This window comes from Peromyscus leucopus, chromosome 15, assembly GCF_004664715.2.
Source record: "Peromyscus leucopus breed LL Stock chromosome 15, UCI_PerLeu_2.1, whole genome shotgun sequence".
Classification (NCBI taxonomy): Eukaryota; Metazoa; Chordata; class Mammalia; order Rodentia; family Cricetidae; genus Peromyscus; species Peromyscus leucopus.
Genome location: NC_051076.1, coordinates 13,137,391 through 13,152,734, shown reverse-complemented (window position 1 = coordinate 13,152,734; position 15,344 = coordinate 13,137,391). Strand labels below are relative to the sequence as shown.

Genomic DNA, 15,344 nt, shown 5'->3' with positions numbered 1-15,344 from the left:
TGTGGTCATGGCTAAAAGACCTGGGGCTGGAGAGATGACTTGGTGGGTAAGATAGCATAACACTGCTCTTACAGAGGACTGAGGTGCAGTTCTCAGTGATCATGTGTGGCAGTTTACAACCTCCTCTAATGCCAGTTCCAGGGAGTGTCTGTGGTAGTCTGAAAGAAAATGGCCCATAAAGGGAGTGGCACTATTAAGAGGTATGGCCTTAGTGGAGGAAGTGTGTCACCTTGGAGGTGGGCTTTGAGGTCTCATATATGTTCAAGCCATACCCAGTGTCTTAGTTCACTTCCTGTTGCCTTTGAATCAAGATGTAAGGCCTCTCAGCTCCAGCACCATGTCGGCCTGAGTGCTGTCTTGCTTCCCACCAAGGTGATAGTGTATTAAGCCTCTGAACTGTAAATGAGCCACCCCAATTAAATGCTTTCCTTTATAAGAGTTGCTGTGGTTATGGTGTCTCTTCATAGCAATAAAAGTAAGACAGAATCCAGTGCCTTTAGCCACACTGGGTACACACACACACACACACACACACACACACACACACACACTTAAACCAAATGCTGGATGTCGTGGCACACATCTTTAATTCTAGTACATTGGAGGTAGGGCCAGACCAATCTCTGTGAGTTCCAGGCCAACATTGTTTATATACAGAGTTTAGAGAAAGAATAGGCCTGTCAGGGCTACATAGTGAGATTCTGTCTCAGAGACAGACAGAGAGACCCCAGCAAGTTACAGAACAACACATCCTTGCTTGTTCTCTTCATGCAGACTTAAACACCTAAACTTTTTTGGGGGAGGGCAGGTTTGAGACAGGGTTTCTCTGTGTAGCCCTGACTGTCCTAGAACTTGCTCTGTAGATCTAGCTAACCTCGAACTCAGAGATCTGCCTGTGTCTGCTTCCCGAGTGCTGAGGTTAAAGGCATGTACCACCACCACCTAGCTCCTAAAACTCTTAGGTCAGGTTTGCTGACTTTTCCCAAGAAATATTTAGAGAGATGGGAGACCATGTCTTCAGAGAAAGTGGAAGTTTAGAGATGTAGTGGCCAGTGACAGAGAGATGAAGAACTATGGTTTTCCCAAAGGTGATAAAAAGGAAAGGGAGGAGATTCCAGTGCTCCTCAGATGCCACTGGAGATGAAGAAACAGCCAGGTGATGTGACCTCAGCAGTCAGTCACAGACAGACATAAAGAACAGAAAGCGGCTACCCTGAAGGAGAGACACACTGGGAAACAAAGAGGGGCCTGGCAGGGCACAGGCTCAGATAAGGATGGTAAGGAAGAGGACAGGATGAGGGGTAAATGGCTGTCTTGTACTGTGAACTGAACCTGGGTCCTGCAAGAGCAGTAAGTGTTCTCAGCCACTGAGCCATCATCTCTCCAGCAGCATGTTTTTAATTGTAGTGATATTATGTATATTTAAAAGACTGTTGGTGGGTGTGCTTTTGCTTCTGTAAGGTTCATTTCTGTAGGATCTAGCTGATTCGTTATTGTAGATGTCATTATGTGTATGTGGTGTGTCTTTGGCTGGACTCTAGGTGGTGGTCATTCCGTGTGGAATCACAAACGCCCTCTCTGAAGAAGACAGAGAGGCACTGATGGCAAAATGCAATGAGTATCGACGGCGGTTACATGGCGCTAACATTCGAGTCCGAGTTGATCTACGAGACAACTACTCTCCGGGCTGGAAGTTCAATCACTGGGAGCTGAAGGTACGCTGGGGTCCTGCACTGGGGAGATCTGGATTTCTGCAACTTAAGGGTTTCTATTACCTCCCCACATTTATAGTTGTGAGTTCTGAACACCAGTATAGGCCATACTATGTAACAGGTTTCTAGAGAGTGTGCTCGATAAACTAATTTCTGTGGTGGTTCAGGAGTGAGTAGCTTGGGAGAACACTTGGCATGTGCTTGGTCCTGCCTTTGATTTCTGGTACAGTGCCTTGTCTCCCTAAAAGTTTTATGGAAGCCAGTTTTTATTATGTTAGAATAAAAATGATCTTCAAGTGTTTGTTTATATACCATATAAGCCTCATTTGGTGGGTATGTTACAGTGCATGTACCTGGAGTTCAGTCACTGGCGTCGGGAGGTGTGGGTGATGATGGACTCTTCACAGGTGCCCTCCACATCTGCATCTGGTCCGCATTGCTACAGATCCCTTTGCTGTTGTTTCTAACTCTGCATTCAAAGCCTATCTAAACTCTGGTTGAATGTTTTTGTGTATTTTCATTTCCTGCACAGCTTTATTATTAGGTAGTGTATGCCCTTTATTCTACTTTCCAAACTTTTACCATTTACCGTTTGCTTTAAGCTATGATAGAGAATATTAACTTAGTCTAGGAATTAGGAGGAGTAGTAGAACTTAAGAATGGATGCTTGATGTGTTGGGGTTATTCAGAATTAACCATCTCGAATTACAAAGCCACTAACATTTATCATCTCATTTTAAAAATGGCTCCTATGGTAAATCTGTGCTGAGGATCAGCCCTGCTGCTGACCCTGCTTTTTTTTTTGTGCTCCCTACCTTCAGGGAGGACCTTAAAGACAGTCAGCCTGTCCTCTGTGATTTGTCTTTAGCTGCAGCCTTTCATTCACCTAGGAATAGCTGTGATACCAGCAGCTGCTTCTCTAAGCCAGTTCATGTGTGAAACTGTTGCTGTTAGCTGAACCAAAATGAATTAAATGCCATCTATTTCTGAATCCTCCACTTCCCTCCCCTCTTTACTTCCTTCCCCCAAAGATAGGGCTTTATGTCTTTCACTCTATCCCCGGGAACCTGTTCATGAGGGTCCAGTGGGCCTGCGGGCCTTCACTTAAGTTCCCCTTTGTCTTTGACATGAGAACTACTCAGCAGCCATGCTGTACTAAGAAGCACCTGCTTCATAGTGTCAGAGCCCTAAATTGGTTTTAAAGCAGTGGTTCTCAACCTGTGAGCGGTGACCCCTTTGGGGGTAGAGCGAACCTCCTCTCACAGGGGTTGCATATCATTTATCCTGCATATCAGATATTAGTAGCAAAAATACAGTTATGAAGAGGCAGTGAAATAGTTTTGTGGATGAGGGTGACCACAACGTGAGGAACTGTATTAAAGGATAGTAACATTAGGAAGGTTGAGAATCACTGTTTTAAAGGATCTTTCACTAAAATTTAAGACCTACTGTTTTTCAGATAGGGTTCCAGACCCTACAAATGCAAGGTCTCCCTGGACCTTAAAGGCTTTGGTCCCCTCAGAGATGGAAATACACAAGACTTGAATATGCAGGAGTCTTATACTTGCCTATAGCCAATTCTTAAGTTCCCTCATGGAAACCTGAGATCATAGTGGTTCTCAGACTTTGTCTAACGCCAACAGTCTGTGCACCTTCAAATGCGGATCTCAGCCTATCCTTTAACTTCCAGTAACAAGAAACTGGTGAAGCCTGGCAGGAGTGCTTTAACCAGCCCTGCAGGTGATTCTTGTGCATGCTGGAGTTCCATCGAGAGCCAAGGCATCCCAGCCAAAGCACACGTTTACCAGGAATGAGTCTGGGGTGTACCAGTGTGCTGACCCCCTCAGTGCCTTTGGGGGGTTATCTTTGGTTTCAAGCTGCCTCTGTGTTCCTCCATGTACCACGTGCCATCTGTGAGGAAATGGGAATGCCCATATTCACATGGTCCTCTATCAAGAGATTGCTTAGTTCTGACAACAGAGGCAGTAGACACTTTCCTTCTGTACTGAAATAAGTTCTGTAGTGTGTCAGGAATGTCGCCTGCTCTTTTCTTATTTGGTTATGAGTGCTTTTTGACTGTTAGATGATTTACAGTAGATAAAGCCATGAAATAGTCTATATTCAACTTGAGAGACACATGCACATTTTTTTTTTCCACATAAGTTTTTAATTTTTGATTTGGTTTATTTGGTAAAAATATCCATTCCAATAAAATATCTTCCCTCTGCCTTAATATTCCTGTTGGAGAATGCCTAGAAGGTAAAATAACCAAATGCAATCCAGCTTTGGATCAATAAGATCTATGTGCCCTTCATGTGCTTTTTTTTCTACCAAGGCCAATTCTTTCTCAGCTTCAGGTAATAATTCTCTTGGACTATTTTAAGTCCTTGTCACCTTCTAAGGTTTTGAACAAATTATTTAGTTCATCATTTTTTACCCCAACAATAGTTCTTTTTTTTTTTTTTTCCTTTTATTTTATTTTACAATACCATTCAGTTCTACATATCAGCCACGGGTTCCCCTGTTCTCCCCCCTCCTACCCTCTCCCCTTACTCCCAGCTCACCCCCCATTCCCACCTCCTCCAGGGCAAAGCCTCCCCCGAGGACTGCGATCAGCCTGGTAGACTCAGTCCAGGCAGGTCCAGTCCCCTCCTCCCAGACTGAGCCAAGCATTCCTGCATAAGTCCCAGGTTTCAAACAGTTAACTCATGCAATGAGCACAGGACTTGGTCCCACTGCCTAGTTGCCTCCCAAACTGATCAAGCCAATCAACTGTCTCACCTATTCAGAGGGCCTGATCCAGCTGGGGGCCCCTCAGCTTTTGGTTCATAGTTCATGTGTTTCCATTCGTTTGGCTATTTTTTTTTTCAATAATTGAGTAAAACTGAAATTTATTATAAGCCACAGTCGTCCTAGGGACCTCCATGCTATATATATAGCCTCCATGGTTATATGGGTTGTGGTCTGATTGTTCTTTATTTTATATCTAGAATCCACTTATGAGTGAGTACATACCATGACTGTCTTTCTGGGTTTGGGTTACCTCACTCAGGATGATTTTTTTCTAGTTCCATCCATTTGCCTCACATGCACAATTTTAACTGCCTGTTCTTTTTTATAGGGAGTTCCAATCAGACTTGAGGTGGGGCCACGTGATATGAAGAACTGTCAGTTTGTAGCTGTTAGACGAGATACTGGAGAGAAGTTGACAATTGCTGAAAAAGAAGCTGAGGCCAAACTTCAGGAGATTTTGGAAGACATCCAGCTTAACCTTTTCACAAGGTAGCTCTGGTTTACTGGTGTCTCCTTTCTTCAGTTTTCACCTGACGTTTGAGATAAGGACAAGGGATGGATTGGGGATTATTGCAGCTGGAAGCAGTCTTTCTCCCTGAGCTTCAGGACCACTTAGTTTCTTATTCCATTTGTAGTTTTGACTTGTGGGTTTTCCTACGTATGTGTTCCCTATGAAACTGGGGTCTGTTGTTGAACTCATTGGGGGTAACTTGAGATCCAGGTTCTTGTATTAAGTCATTGGTTCTTAAGTGCTGGGCACAGATTGGTAGAATCCAGGAAGCTTTAGTAAATATCAGCACCTTCCCTGAGAGACTAATTCTAGTGGTCTACAGCCAGCAGCTGTGTGTCAAAAGCGCCCCAGTGATGGCGGGAAAGACGACTCAGTGGGTACTGCTCCTACAGAGGACCTGAGTTTGGTTCCCTCAGCCACAACAGGCAGCTCACAACTAGCTGTAATTTCCAGTATTCGTGCTCTGTCTGTCTGTCTGTCTGTCTGTCTGTCTGTCTCTCTCTCTCTCTCTCTCTCTCACACACACACACACACACACACACACACACACACACACACACACACACAAAGTTAAAAGATAAAATAAACGGGATTGGAGAGATGCCTCAGCCGATAAAAGCACTTACTTCAGACCTGGGTTCAGTTCCATAGCTGGGTTCAGAGCCTTACAACTGCCTGTAACTCTAGTTTTAAGGAATCGGTTCCCCCTTAGAGCCTCTGTAGGAACTGGGCCAGAGATAGTATACACACATACATTCAGGTATTCACAAATGCACATAAGGTAAAAATAAATAAATCTTAAGAAATGAAAAGCTCCCCAGAGGTTTATGGGTAGCCAAGGCTGAGAGCCTCTTGATTGCTTTGGGAATATGAGACAGTCAAGGCATTGGGGCTGGCGTAACCTGTAAGATTTTTCCCTCTGCCTCTCTGAAGCAGTGAGCAAGGTGACTGTCCCTAGGGATAGAAACTTGGGGTCAGGGAAGGTGGCCCATGATATATTTATTTTTTGCCTTACAATACTCTATGCCTAATATACACTGGGTTTATTTAATTATTTTTTGAGACAGGGTCTCATTGTGTAGACCAGGCTAGCCTCAAATTCATAGAGACCCACCTGTCTCTGTTGCCTGAGTGCTGGGATTAAAGGCATGCAGCACATACCAGGCCACACTGGGTCTCAAAAATCTGATTGGGCGAGAATAAACTAATTTTAGTCTCGCCTTTGTTGCTTGATTGGGTGTTTCTAGGCAGCTAATAGCAGCTCTCCCTAGATTTGTTTCATAAAAGTGTCTTGAAGGATTTGCTTGATGTATAGATAACATGATGTATTTGAAGTCTGTCTGCACTGGGAACAGGGAGTGTTTTGGGGTGAGGCATTGGGAAGCTCCTTACCTTTATTGTTCTCTCAGGTACCAAGGTCCTGTTCTTGCTGTTCTCAGTTTCCTGGAATTTGAGGAGTAGAGATTGCTGACCTCATACCTATAGATCCTGACTGCTTACTGTTAGATTTCTGGTTGACTGAGGTTTCTTTCTTGTGATTCATTAACATATCTAAGGTTGGAAAAACAGCATCATTAGTGATAGAAAAGCAGTTTTCTTTTTTCCTTCCTTTCCTCTAGTCATCTTGCAAAGATGGCTTAAACTAATAAGCTCGTTGAGAACAGTGTTTTCTTGTTTATTTTCTGTAGTGATAGACTCTTAGACTGTTATCGACATAGAAGTATTTAGTAAATACTTGATAGAAAACTTTATTAGTAAAAGGTGACTTGTGTGTGTGTTCACATCAGGTCAGACCTCCGATGCCCTTCTTCACATATTATCCACCTTGTATTTTTTTGAGCCAAGATTCACTGGACCGGAGCTACCTCGTAGGCTATACTGGATGGCCATCAGGTCCCAGGAGTCCTGGGATGCAGCATGTACCACACATGCAGCTGGTTTCGTTGTAGGTTCTGGGGGCTAAACCCAGGCCCTCGAACTCAGAAAGGGGCTACCGTGCTGCCGAGCTATCCCCCAGGCTCCAGATGGGTATTTTTATAAAGCAAGTTGTCGTTTGTTTTTGGAGATAAGTCTCCTGCAGCCTGAATTGGCTTCAGACTGGAGGCTGGCCTTGGATTCCTGTTCCCCCTGCCTCAGCCTCCCTAATGCCACCACTCCTGGCCTAGCAGAGAGTGTCCGCAGCTCTTCTTTCACTTGTACTCACATTCTATTATTTTTCACCTAGAAGGTCCATCAAAATAGTTTATGTGTAGGTCATTCTTAGCAATGTTTTTTTTTTGTTTTGTTTCTATAATTTCTCACTGTGCATGCTTATTATAAAAAAGTTGTGACATACAAGAGCAAAACTTTTCATGGAAGCCATATCCAGGGAGAGTTAACTGGAATATTCTGTGTGTTTATTTTTCTGTATGGATGTGGGAATAGGGGTCATTCTGATTATGTGAATTCAGGTTATAATTTCTCAGTCAGCATGCATTTACTTCACTAAGTTTTGCTTTCATCCTTTTTTATCTTATACAGTTTTCAATATGCCTGTCAATCTTGCTTATAAATATAGGTCCTTTGTATATATAGAATATTATTACTAAGGAAAAGCTACATTAAGATAATAACTCATTTTAAAAAGAAGATAACAGTGCATACCTGTTCACAGTTGGATCTTTATTTTACCAAGTACAAAGAAAGTAATGTATCAACTTTACTGAATTGAGGACATAGCAGTATATAGCCATCACAAACGTGAATTCCTGAGGTTTCCCTTCTCCCACAGGACAGGCTCCTTCTGTGGAGCCTAGACTGTCTGGGGGTGAGTCCTCCTTAGGGTGGCTGGTGTTTTTTTTTTTGTTTCTTTCAGTGCTGAGGAAGGTGTCTGTGTCCTCATTCATACTAGGCAGGCTCTTTTCCTTGCACTGAGCTATACATCCCAGCCTCCTTAATGTCAGCTTAGGTTAAAGAGGTCCTGTGTGAAGTAGACCAAACTTTTATAAACAAGAGAAGACTGGAGTTCCGCAGCCATAGAACAGCTTCCCCTTTCTTACACGAAACAGTGTGATGTTGCTCTGCAGGTCCAGTGGGTGTCCTTTTTTGGAACCTGGATCCACTCATTTTATTGGTTCTGCCATCACCCAGAACTTAGTGACTGGACAAACCAGATCACAGTCATGTCAAGGGAATGCTGGTGGGTGAGGGTGCAAGAGCCATGCCTACTGCCTTCAGATGCAGGGTAGGAAATGTCCCCACTTTCCCTAGTTAGTCTATCCTATCTCACTACAAAAAATGTGACAGAAGGGGAAAGAGGGAACAGATTTGACCGACAGCTAGCAATCGCTAAGAATTCACAAAGTCTTATCCTGGAGATTCAGAAAAGAACAACTGTCTTTTTTTCCTTCATCACCACATGTGTGGTTTTTAATGTAGATGAGAATATTACTGTTAGCATTATTAGAGCCTAAGGCTCTGACAGAGGAGACTGGGTGGGGCCAGGCATGGTGGTGCACACCTAGTCATACTAGCTGAAGTGAGGGAATCATGATCCAGGCCAACCTGGGCAACACAGCGAGACCCACAGGGACAGAAGTGTTGGGTGGGAGGTTTTGATGGTGTGAAAATATCTGTGTGTGTGTGTGTGTGTGTGTGTGTGTGTGCGCGCGTGTGTGCGTGTGCACGCGCTTGTGCTATGTTGTGATCTATTCATACCTTCATGTTTTATTATTGGGAAGTTCTTCATATTTCCTGCTATGGTATTATTCCAATTTTGTAGAAGGGAAAGTAGACCAGAAGGAATTGAAAAATAACAGACTTGCAGGGCGGTGGTGGCTCACACCTTTAAAAACACAGAGAAACCCTGTCTGGAAAAACCAAAAAATAAAGAAAAAGAAAAATTACAGATTCCCACAGGTGGTATAAGTGGGAGTCAGGACCATTCAGCAGCAATAACAGAAGTAGCAGCTGCCTCTTGTGTGCATGGCAAGTTTCTCACATGTAGGCTTGAGGCAATGCTGGAATAAGGTGGCTGGCTTAGTCATGGCCACTGCTAGTCAGGGGATTAATACTCACATTGAGTTCTTCTGACTTTCATTTACTAGTTCATTGAGTCTTGTTTGTCTAGGGATTAAAAAAATCCTGTCATATTTGTAAGAAAAGTTATGTATTTTCTGATTTATTTTGGTAGGGCTTCTGAAGACCTTAAAACTCATATGGTTGTATCTAATACATTGGAAGACTTTCAGAAGGTACTAGATTCTGGAAAGGTAAGAGACTTTCAACCAAATTGTCTTGGTTTTGTTGTTTTCTGGGGGTGTTAGGCATTGGCCCAGGGCTCTGACTGTGCTCGGCAGTGCTCTACCCCTGAACTACACCTCCACCACTGTTCAGTAAGTCATAGTTTAAAACTCCCTCAACTTACACTTTGTATTAATTCCTTTCTAAGCAGTCAAATGGAAGGATTGTATATTATTCAGCTCAGTATTATTGGAGTGAATCACTTATGGACTTTAGTATTCTGATATACGTGTTAAATACGCAACCAGTCCTGTGTCTCCAGATTACAAATGAGAAAACCATGGGCCAGAGTCTAAACAAATTAGCCCATAGGATTAGACAGATGCCAGAAGTTAGATCTCTCTACCACAGTTTAATGTTCTTCCTCCTCAGATTTTTAAAACTCCTTGTTGAAAATAAAAGACCAAGTTTTCTTTTTACAATGATAGCCTAATAATGAATGTCTTGTTACTGGTGCAGAGGAATACATCTCTCTGACTCTTTTACTGAGCTGTAAAATAGATGATCTCAGAATTCCTAGAGGATCCCTACTTCCTCAGCACTTGACTTTGGTTTACTGTTATTCTGGCCTTTTACCTTTCTGTGTTCTGTGGTGTTCCCTTGACTCATGTTGCATGCTTTTAGTAGAAGAGTAGAGGTTATGTGGCCATCTTCGAGCATGGGGTTTCCTTCCTGTGCGATTTATGCATGCATTATTTTCTTTTTCCTGAGTATTGAGGATTGGATTCAAGGCTTTGGCAAGCTGATGCATGCTTTTTACCACTGAGCTGTAGTACCAGCCCACTTCTTTATATTTTGAGTAAAGGTCTCCTTAAATTGCCTAGGTTGACCCTTGAACTCTCTCTATAACCCAGACAATCCTTGAACTTGTAATCTCCCTGCTCCAGTCAGTCTTCTGAGGAGCTAGGATGAGAGGCTTGTGCCACAAGATTCACAGGGTGTTAGTGGGTCATATATTTGATTCTAGTATTAGATAAATTAAGGGTGTGAGATTTTACAGTGGAGCAGGGGTAATTTAGTTTCATGTCTAAAGAACACAGGAAAATAAGTAGATTGTGTCTATTATATTCAGCAGTCAGTGCCCCTCCCCTCATGCTTCATGTGGGTTATCTTCAGTGTGCTGACTGACCGTCAAGTGACCTTTGAGGCTATTGTAAGTAAAAGTGTATTTACTAGGAAAGGATCTTTGGAACTTAAATTTAGGTAAATCGTTACTTTTTCCCTCTCCACTTTTATTTATTGGTTTATCTATTTTATTTATCTATTAAAGAGCGAGGAGACTAATTTGTTGGCTGATTTTTTTCAAGTACACCCTTTCTCTTTTTCATTTTAGTTTATTTGCTATATTTATTGATCGTGCTAGGGGTTGAATCTCTCAGGCTTCAGGCATACTAGGCAAGAGCTCTACCTCTGGAGCTACTTGTTATTTCGCAGTAAAGAGACAGACTCTCACTAAGTCACCCAGACTAGGCTTGAACTCCACTGCTAAACTAGTCTTTGAACTTTGGGTCCTCTTGCCTCAGCCCCTAAGTAGCTAAAATTATCTCCCTATCCCACCAGGCTCTGGCAGAATCACTTATGAGTCCAAATACAAATTTCTTCATGTGCTACAACCATTGTTAATTTATATATTACACACTATTTTATAAATGTTCTTTTTTATGCATTTTGTTTGCAAATATTAAGGGTTTACAGCTCTTATACAGGGAAGTAACTGTTACTTTGGCTTAATTCTTGGGTCTTTTGTCTCCATTTTCCTGGCACAAAGAGTTTCTGTATTAAGACTTCTCTGAATGTGTCCTGTCACTGGTCTCTTCCCCCATTCTCTCTATCCACTCCCTGGCTTGCAGGACACACCTAGAAATGTATTACTTCTGTTTATCCAAATAGCAGTCAGTAAATTTCAAAAATCAGACTGGCATATTCACTGAGTGAGCATAAGAGTGTTTGCCCTTCCTTGGAGTTAAGGTCCATCTGAAGAAGTTCCTGTTTCTGTAATTTCCTCCTTTCCATTTGCTTTTACTTCTTAGAGGGGAAGCCTTCTGAAACATGTTCACTAGATCCCAAGGGCACAGGAAGGCTGTGCAGAGGAGCTTTCTTGCTTGTTTCTGAGACACTGCTCTGTAGATGAGTTGAACTCATGATCCTTGCAGATGGACTCTAAGAATGTAGAACACTGTGAATTCATGAGAAGCTGGCGGTGTGAGTGAGCGCATGCCACAGCACACAGAGGCTGGAGAGCAGGCTGGAGGGCAGCCCGGCGGGCTTGCGTCCCTCCTTCTACCATGTTCCCTGGGATTGGAGTTGCCTTGTCTGGCTTCACCTGCCAGCCAGGTAGCCAGCCCTCGTTTGCTCTTGGGTTTCCATTATCTAGAGTCTAGATAGCCTTCAGCTGCTACTTCTGACACTGTACTGCTGCTCTTCTCTTCCCAACATTAGCATTAGCACTGATCTCTAGGAATTATGTAGTTGCTATTGCAAACAGTTCGCATTTAGGTATGAAAAATAACTGGCAAACCTTAATGCTGACCTGTCAGACATTTCATTTTATTGAAAGAAAAGCCAGGCTAGAGGTTTTCTCCCTCCTCTCCTCCTCTCCTCCTCTCCTTCTCACCCCCCTTTTTGGGGCCCACTGTGGACTGAGCAGTGTCTGTATGCATGCTGGGTAAGCATTCTACCACTGGATTCATGTCCTGCCCCATTGTGTCTGACTTTTATTTGGAGATGGGCACATTTGGACTTGCTTTGTGCAGGCCTTGTCAGGCCTGTGATCCGTCTGCCTCAGCCTCCCAAGTAGCTGGGATTACAGGCCAGCCCAAGATTTTCAAATATGAGGTGAATTTCAAACTTCCAACAAAATATCAAGTCTTGACTTGGCCCATTATTCAAAGAAAAATTGAAAAGTTGATTATATGTTTTTGTTTTTTGTTTTTGTTTTTCTAGACAGGGTTTCTCTGTGTAGCCTTGATTGTCCTGAAACAGGCTGGCCTCGAATTCAGATATCCATCTGCCTCTGCCCCTGAGTGCTGGGATTAAAGGTGTGCACTACCACGCCTGGCAAAGGTTGACTTTCCTGATAAAAAGTGATTTTTGTCTTTTACAAGCATTTGTGCTTTAAAGTTACTCACTTGCCCCTCACATGTTAGACATGTGGGATTGAGTGAGGCCTGCCTGCCCATCAGCTGTTACTGTTGTGTTACCTCGAAATCATTTTACTCTTAATCACCTCCCTCCCATCCTCCTGACAGACAGGTCTATAAAACAGGCCGCAGTCAGGACCTGAAGAGGATCTACAGCAGAGTTCATGGCATTACAGCTGGTTTATACAGGCACCTAGGGTGCTGCAAGGATGGTCTGTGTCTAGTTTCCGAGTATGGGTTTGGGGTGGTGTAAAAACCATTCTTTGTTCTCTTGTCTACTTCTGAGCAAAGTTCCAGTGTTTGCAAAGGTACCATGGCTCCAAAAGAACCGGGACACCTACCCCTTTTACTTGAAAGGTAAAAAGAGACCTGAAGTGCTCCTGTAGGGGGTTCTAATGACAGGTGCTTTTTCTGTTCTTGTCAGATTGCACAGATTCCATTCTGTGGGGAAATTGACTGTGAAGACTGGATCAAAAAGACAACTGCCAGGTAAGTGTGACCCCCCTAGACCTGCACTGAGGAGGCCGCAGTGCGCAGCAGCAGTGAACGGACTTCTTGTCTCTTTAATTCCAGGGATCAGGATGTGGAACCTGGGGCTCCGTCCATGGGAGCCAAAAGCCTCTGTATTCCTTTCCACCCTCTGTGTGAGCTGCAGCCAGGAGCCATGTGTGTCTGTGGCAAGAACCCTGCCAAGTTCTACACCTTGTTTGGTCGGAGTTACTGATGGACGAAACAGAAGCCACTCGCTCATCCTCATTTTTTTAAAACCAGTGATACTAATGTCTTCTCAGATGCAGTTTTTCTTTTTCATTTTTTAAAAGTTCTAAAAAGAAACCACATGAGATAAACAGCTATTCTTATGCCTAAATTAACAGTGGGAAATACTTTTCTGTAAACAGCCTGGGTAATAAACACCATGAACTAATTATATTTTATGTATTCAGTTCATCCTGCAATAGCAGAATCATACACACAGGGTGGTCATCGGAAGTCAGGTAGGCTGGGGTACGCTCTCCCTGACTGTCTTAAGAAGCCAGCATCTTGGCTGTTTCCCGTCTTCCCCACCATGTGGGTCTGACGGAGCTCACGAAGGACAAGCCTGCAAGCCTGGTGTGCACGTCTGATTCTGGTCTCGGCACACCCGGTACTTCTGGTCCTGTTGTCACCCGACTCCTGCCGCCTGCTGTGTACCCTGTTGTGTACCCACCCCACCAGACTTCTTAGTTGTTGGCTTTTCTTCCTGGCCCCCTCTTAGGTGTCCGTGTGCCAACAGCAGCTCGGAGCTCTAACCCACATTGAGCTCTCCTGGGATGTGTGTTTCATCCACATCTCAGGTCAGCATGTTCCCCAATCTCATTCATCCTCCATCTCTGGCCCTTTCCTCCTTCACAAGACCAGAAGCCGGGGTCGTCCCGGGCGGTCTCCTGCTAGCGTATTGTTAGGCTGGAAAAGCAGGCTGTTGATGCTTTGTCTTTAGGGCTTAGACCTTCGTAGGTGTGAGACCACCACGCCAGTCTCCATGTTTCAAGAGTGTTTTTGTTTTTCCCAATGTAGTTTATTACGATAGTTTTTCCTCCCCCTGAAATCATTTTATAGTTCTCATCATTAATAGCCCAAAGTGTGAACACTTTAGCCTAATATGGCTCATTAACCTGTTCAGTGTCCTTCAGTTCAACACAGCCCTCTACACTTCTCATGCAAACTCTATTTCCTATCTGCCTGTTTGCCTGGAAGGCCTTTTGTACCTCATTTGGAGCCTTCTTAGTACATTCTTTAAAAAAAAAAAAAAAAGAAACATTCATGTATTTATTTGTGGGGGAGTGTGTGCTTGCCAAGGCACATGTATGGAGATCAGAGGACAGTTTGATGGAATCAGCTATCTCTGCCATGTGGATAGTGTGGATTGAGCCCAGGTCACTAGGCTTTGTGGCATGTGCCTCTGCTGAGACTACCTCACCAGGTAGTCCAGGCTAGCCTGAAGTTGTGACCCTCCTATCCCATCCTCTTCTGACAACTAGTAAATACCTTATTTCAGCACTTCATTTCCAGGTCAGTTTCCCAGGGTGAAAACCAAGAATAGCCTTTAGAAGGTTAGAGTTGTGAGCCATGCTCTGAAGAATGAGTAAGATTTCAGTATTAATAGAGGGAAGGGAATGAGAAGCAAAGGCAGGTTGTGCTATCTGTGAGCAACGGGAAATGCCCCAGGAAGCTGCAGGTTAAATACAGCACACAGCCCAAGAAGGCTCCATGAGTAATGTGCTTGTAGGACAAGCTTGTAGACCTGAGTTCTAGTCCCAGCTGGGAAGGCAGAGACAGGAGGATCCTGGAACTTACTAGCTCACCCATCTAGCCAGTTAGTGAGCTCTAGTGTCTCAGAAAGTAAAACAGTGAGCACCTGATGCTGAACTCTGGCCTCCACACACTGCAAGTAAACAGCATGCCTGTCTGAGTCACATACTTGTGCTCTCAATCAATTTCTTGCTGCCTGTGGCAGTTCTGAGTGTCTGTCCTGCTCTTCCATCCTTACTTAGACCAATGTAAACCGCTTCTTGGGAAATGGAGAGAAGTCAAGTTCCTCTACCTTGTAGAAGAAGGTCATTAGAACAGCGCCAAGGACATCATCTACAGTTGGTACAGATTTCATACCACAGGGTCAGCTGGAAGTTGCTGCTAATATGTGGCTTTAGTCATAATAAAGTTTGTCATCTAAAAAGTGTGTATGTTGCTTTGGAGAAAAACTAGTAGAAACTAAAAGGGTAAAGTTTTTTGTTTTTTCCTGATTCATGACAAAAACATAAAATGTAGATTGTACATTTTATATTGTGTACTGTGACACAGGTCATGGGGGGGGGGAGATCTCAGGAGCTCTTTTTTTTTTTTTTTTTTTTTTTTTTAAGCTTCTGGTGT

The 15,344-nt window shown here is 43.5% G+C and overlaps 1 protein-coding gene across 2 annotated transcripts in view; it reads left to right on the top strand.

Moving 5' to 3' along the window:
* The window catches only part of Eprs1 (glutamyl-prolyl-tRNA synthetase 1), a 72,060-nt gene extending 58,693 nt beyond the window's left edge, over positions 1 to 13,367 (top strand). For both annotated transcript variants that reach the window (XM_028858350.2, XM_028858349.2), the window contains 5 exons: positions 1,542 to 1,715; positions 4,834 to 4,994; positions 9,188 to 9,266; positions 12,862 to 12,926; positions 13,011 to 13,367. In XM_028858350.2, coding sequence (XP_028714183.1) covers positions 1,542 to 1,715; positions 4,834 to 4,994; positions 9,188 to 9,266; positions 12,862 to 12,926; positions 13,011 to 13,161 — 630 coding nt within the window. In that variant the 3' untranslated portion in view covers positions 13,162 to 13,367. The remainder of the gene's footprint in view (positions 1 to 1,541; positions 1,716 to 4,833; positions 4,995 to 9,187; positions 9,267 to 12,861; positions 12,927 to 13,010) is intronic.
* Positions 13,368 to 15,344: the final 1,977 nt, after the last annotated feature.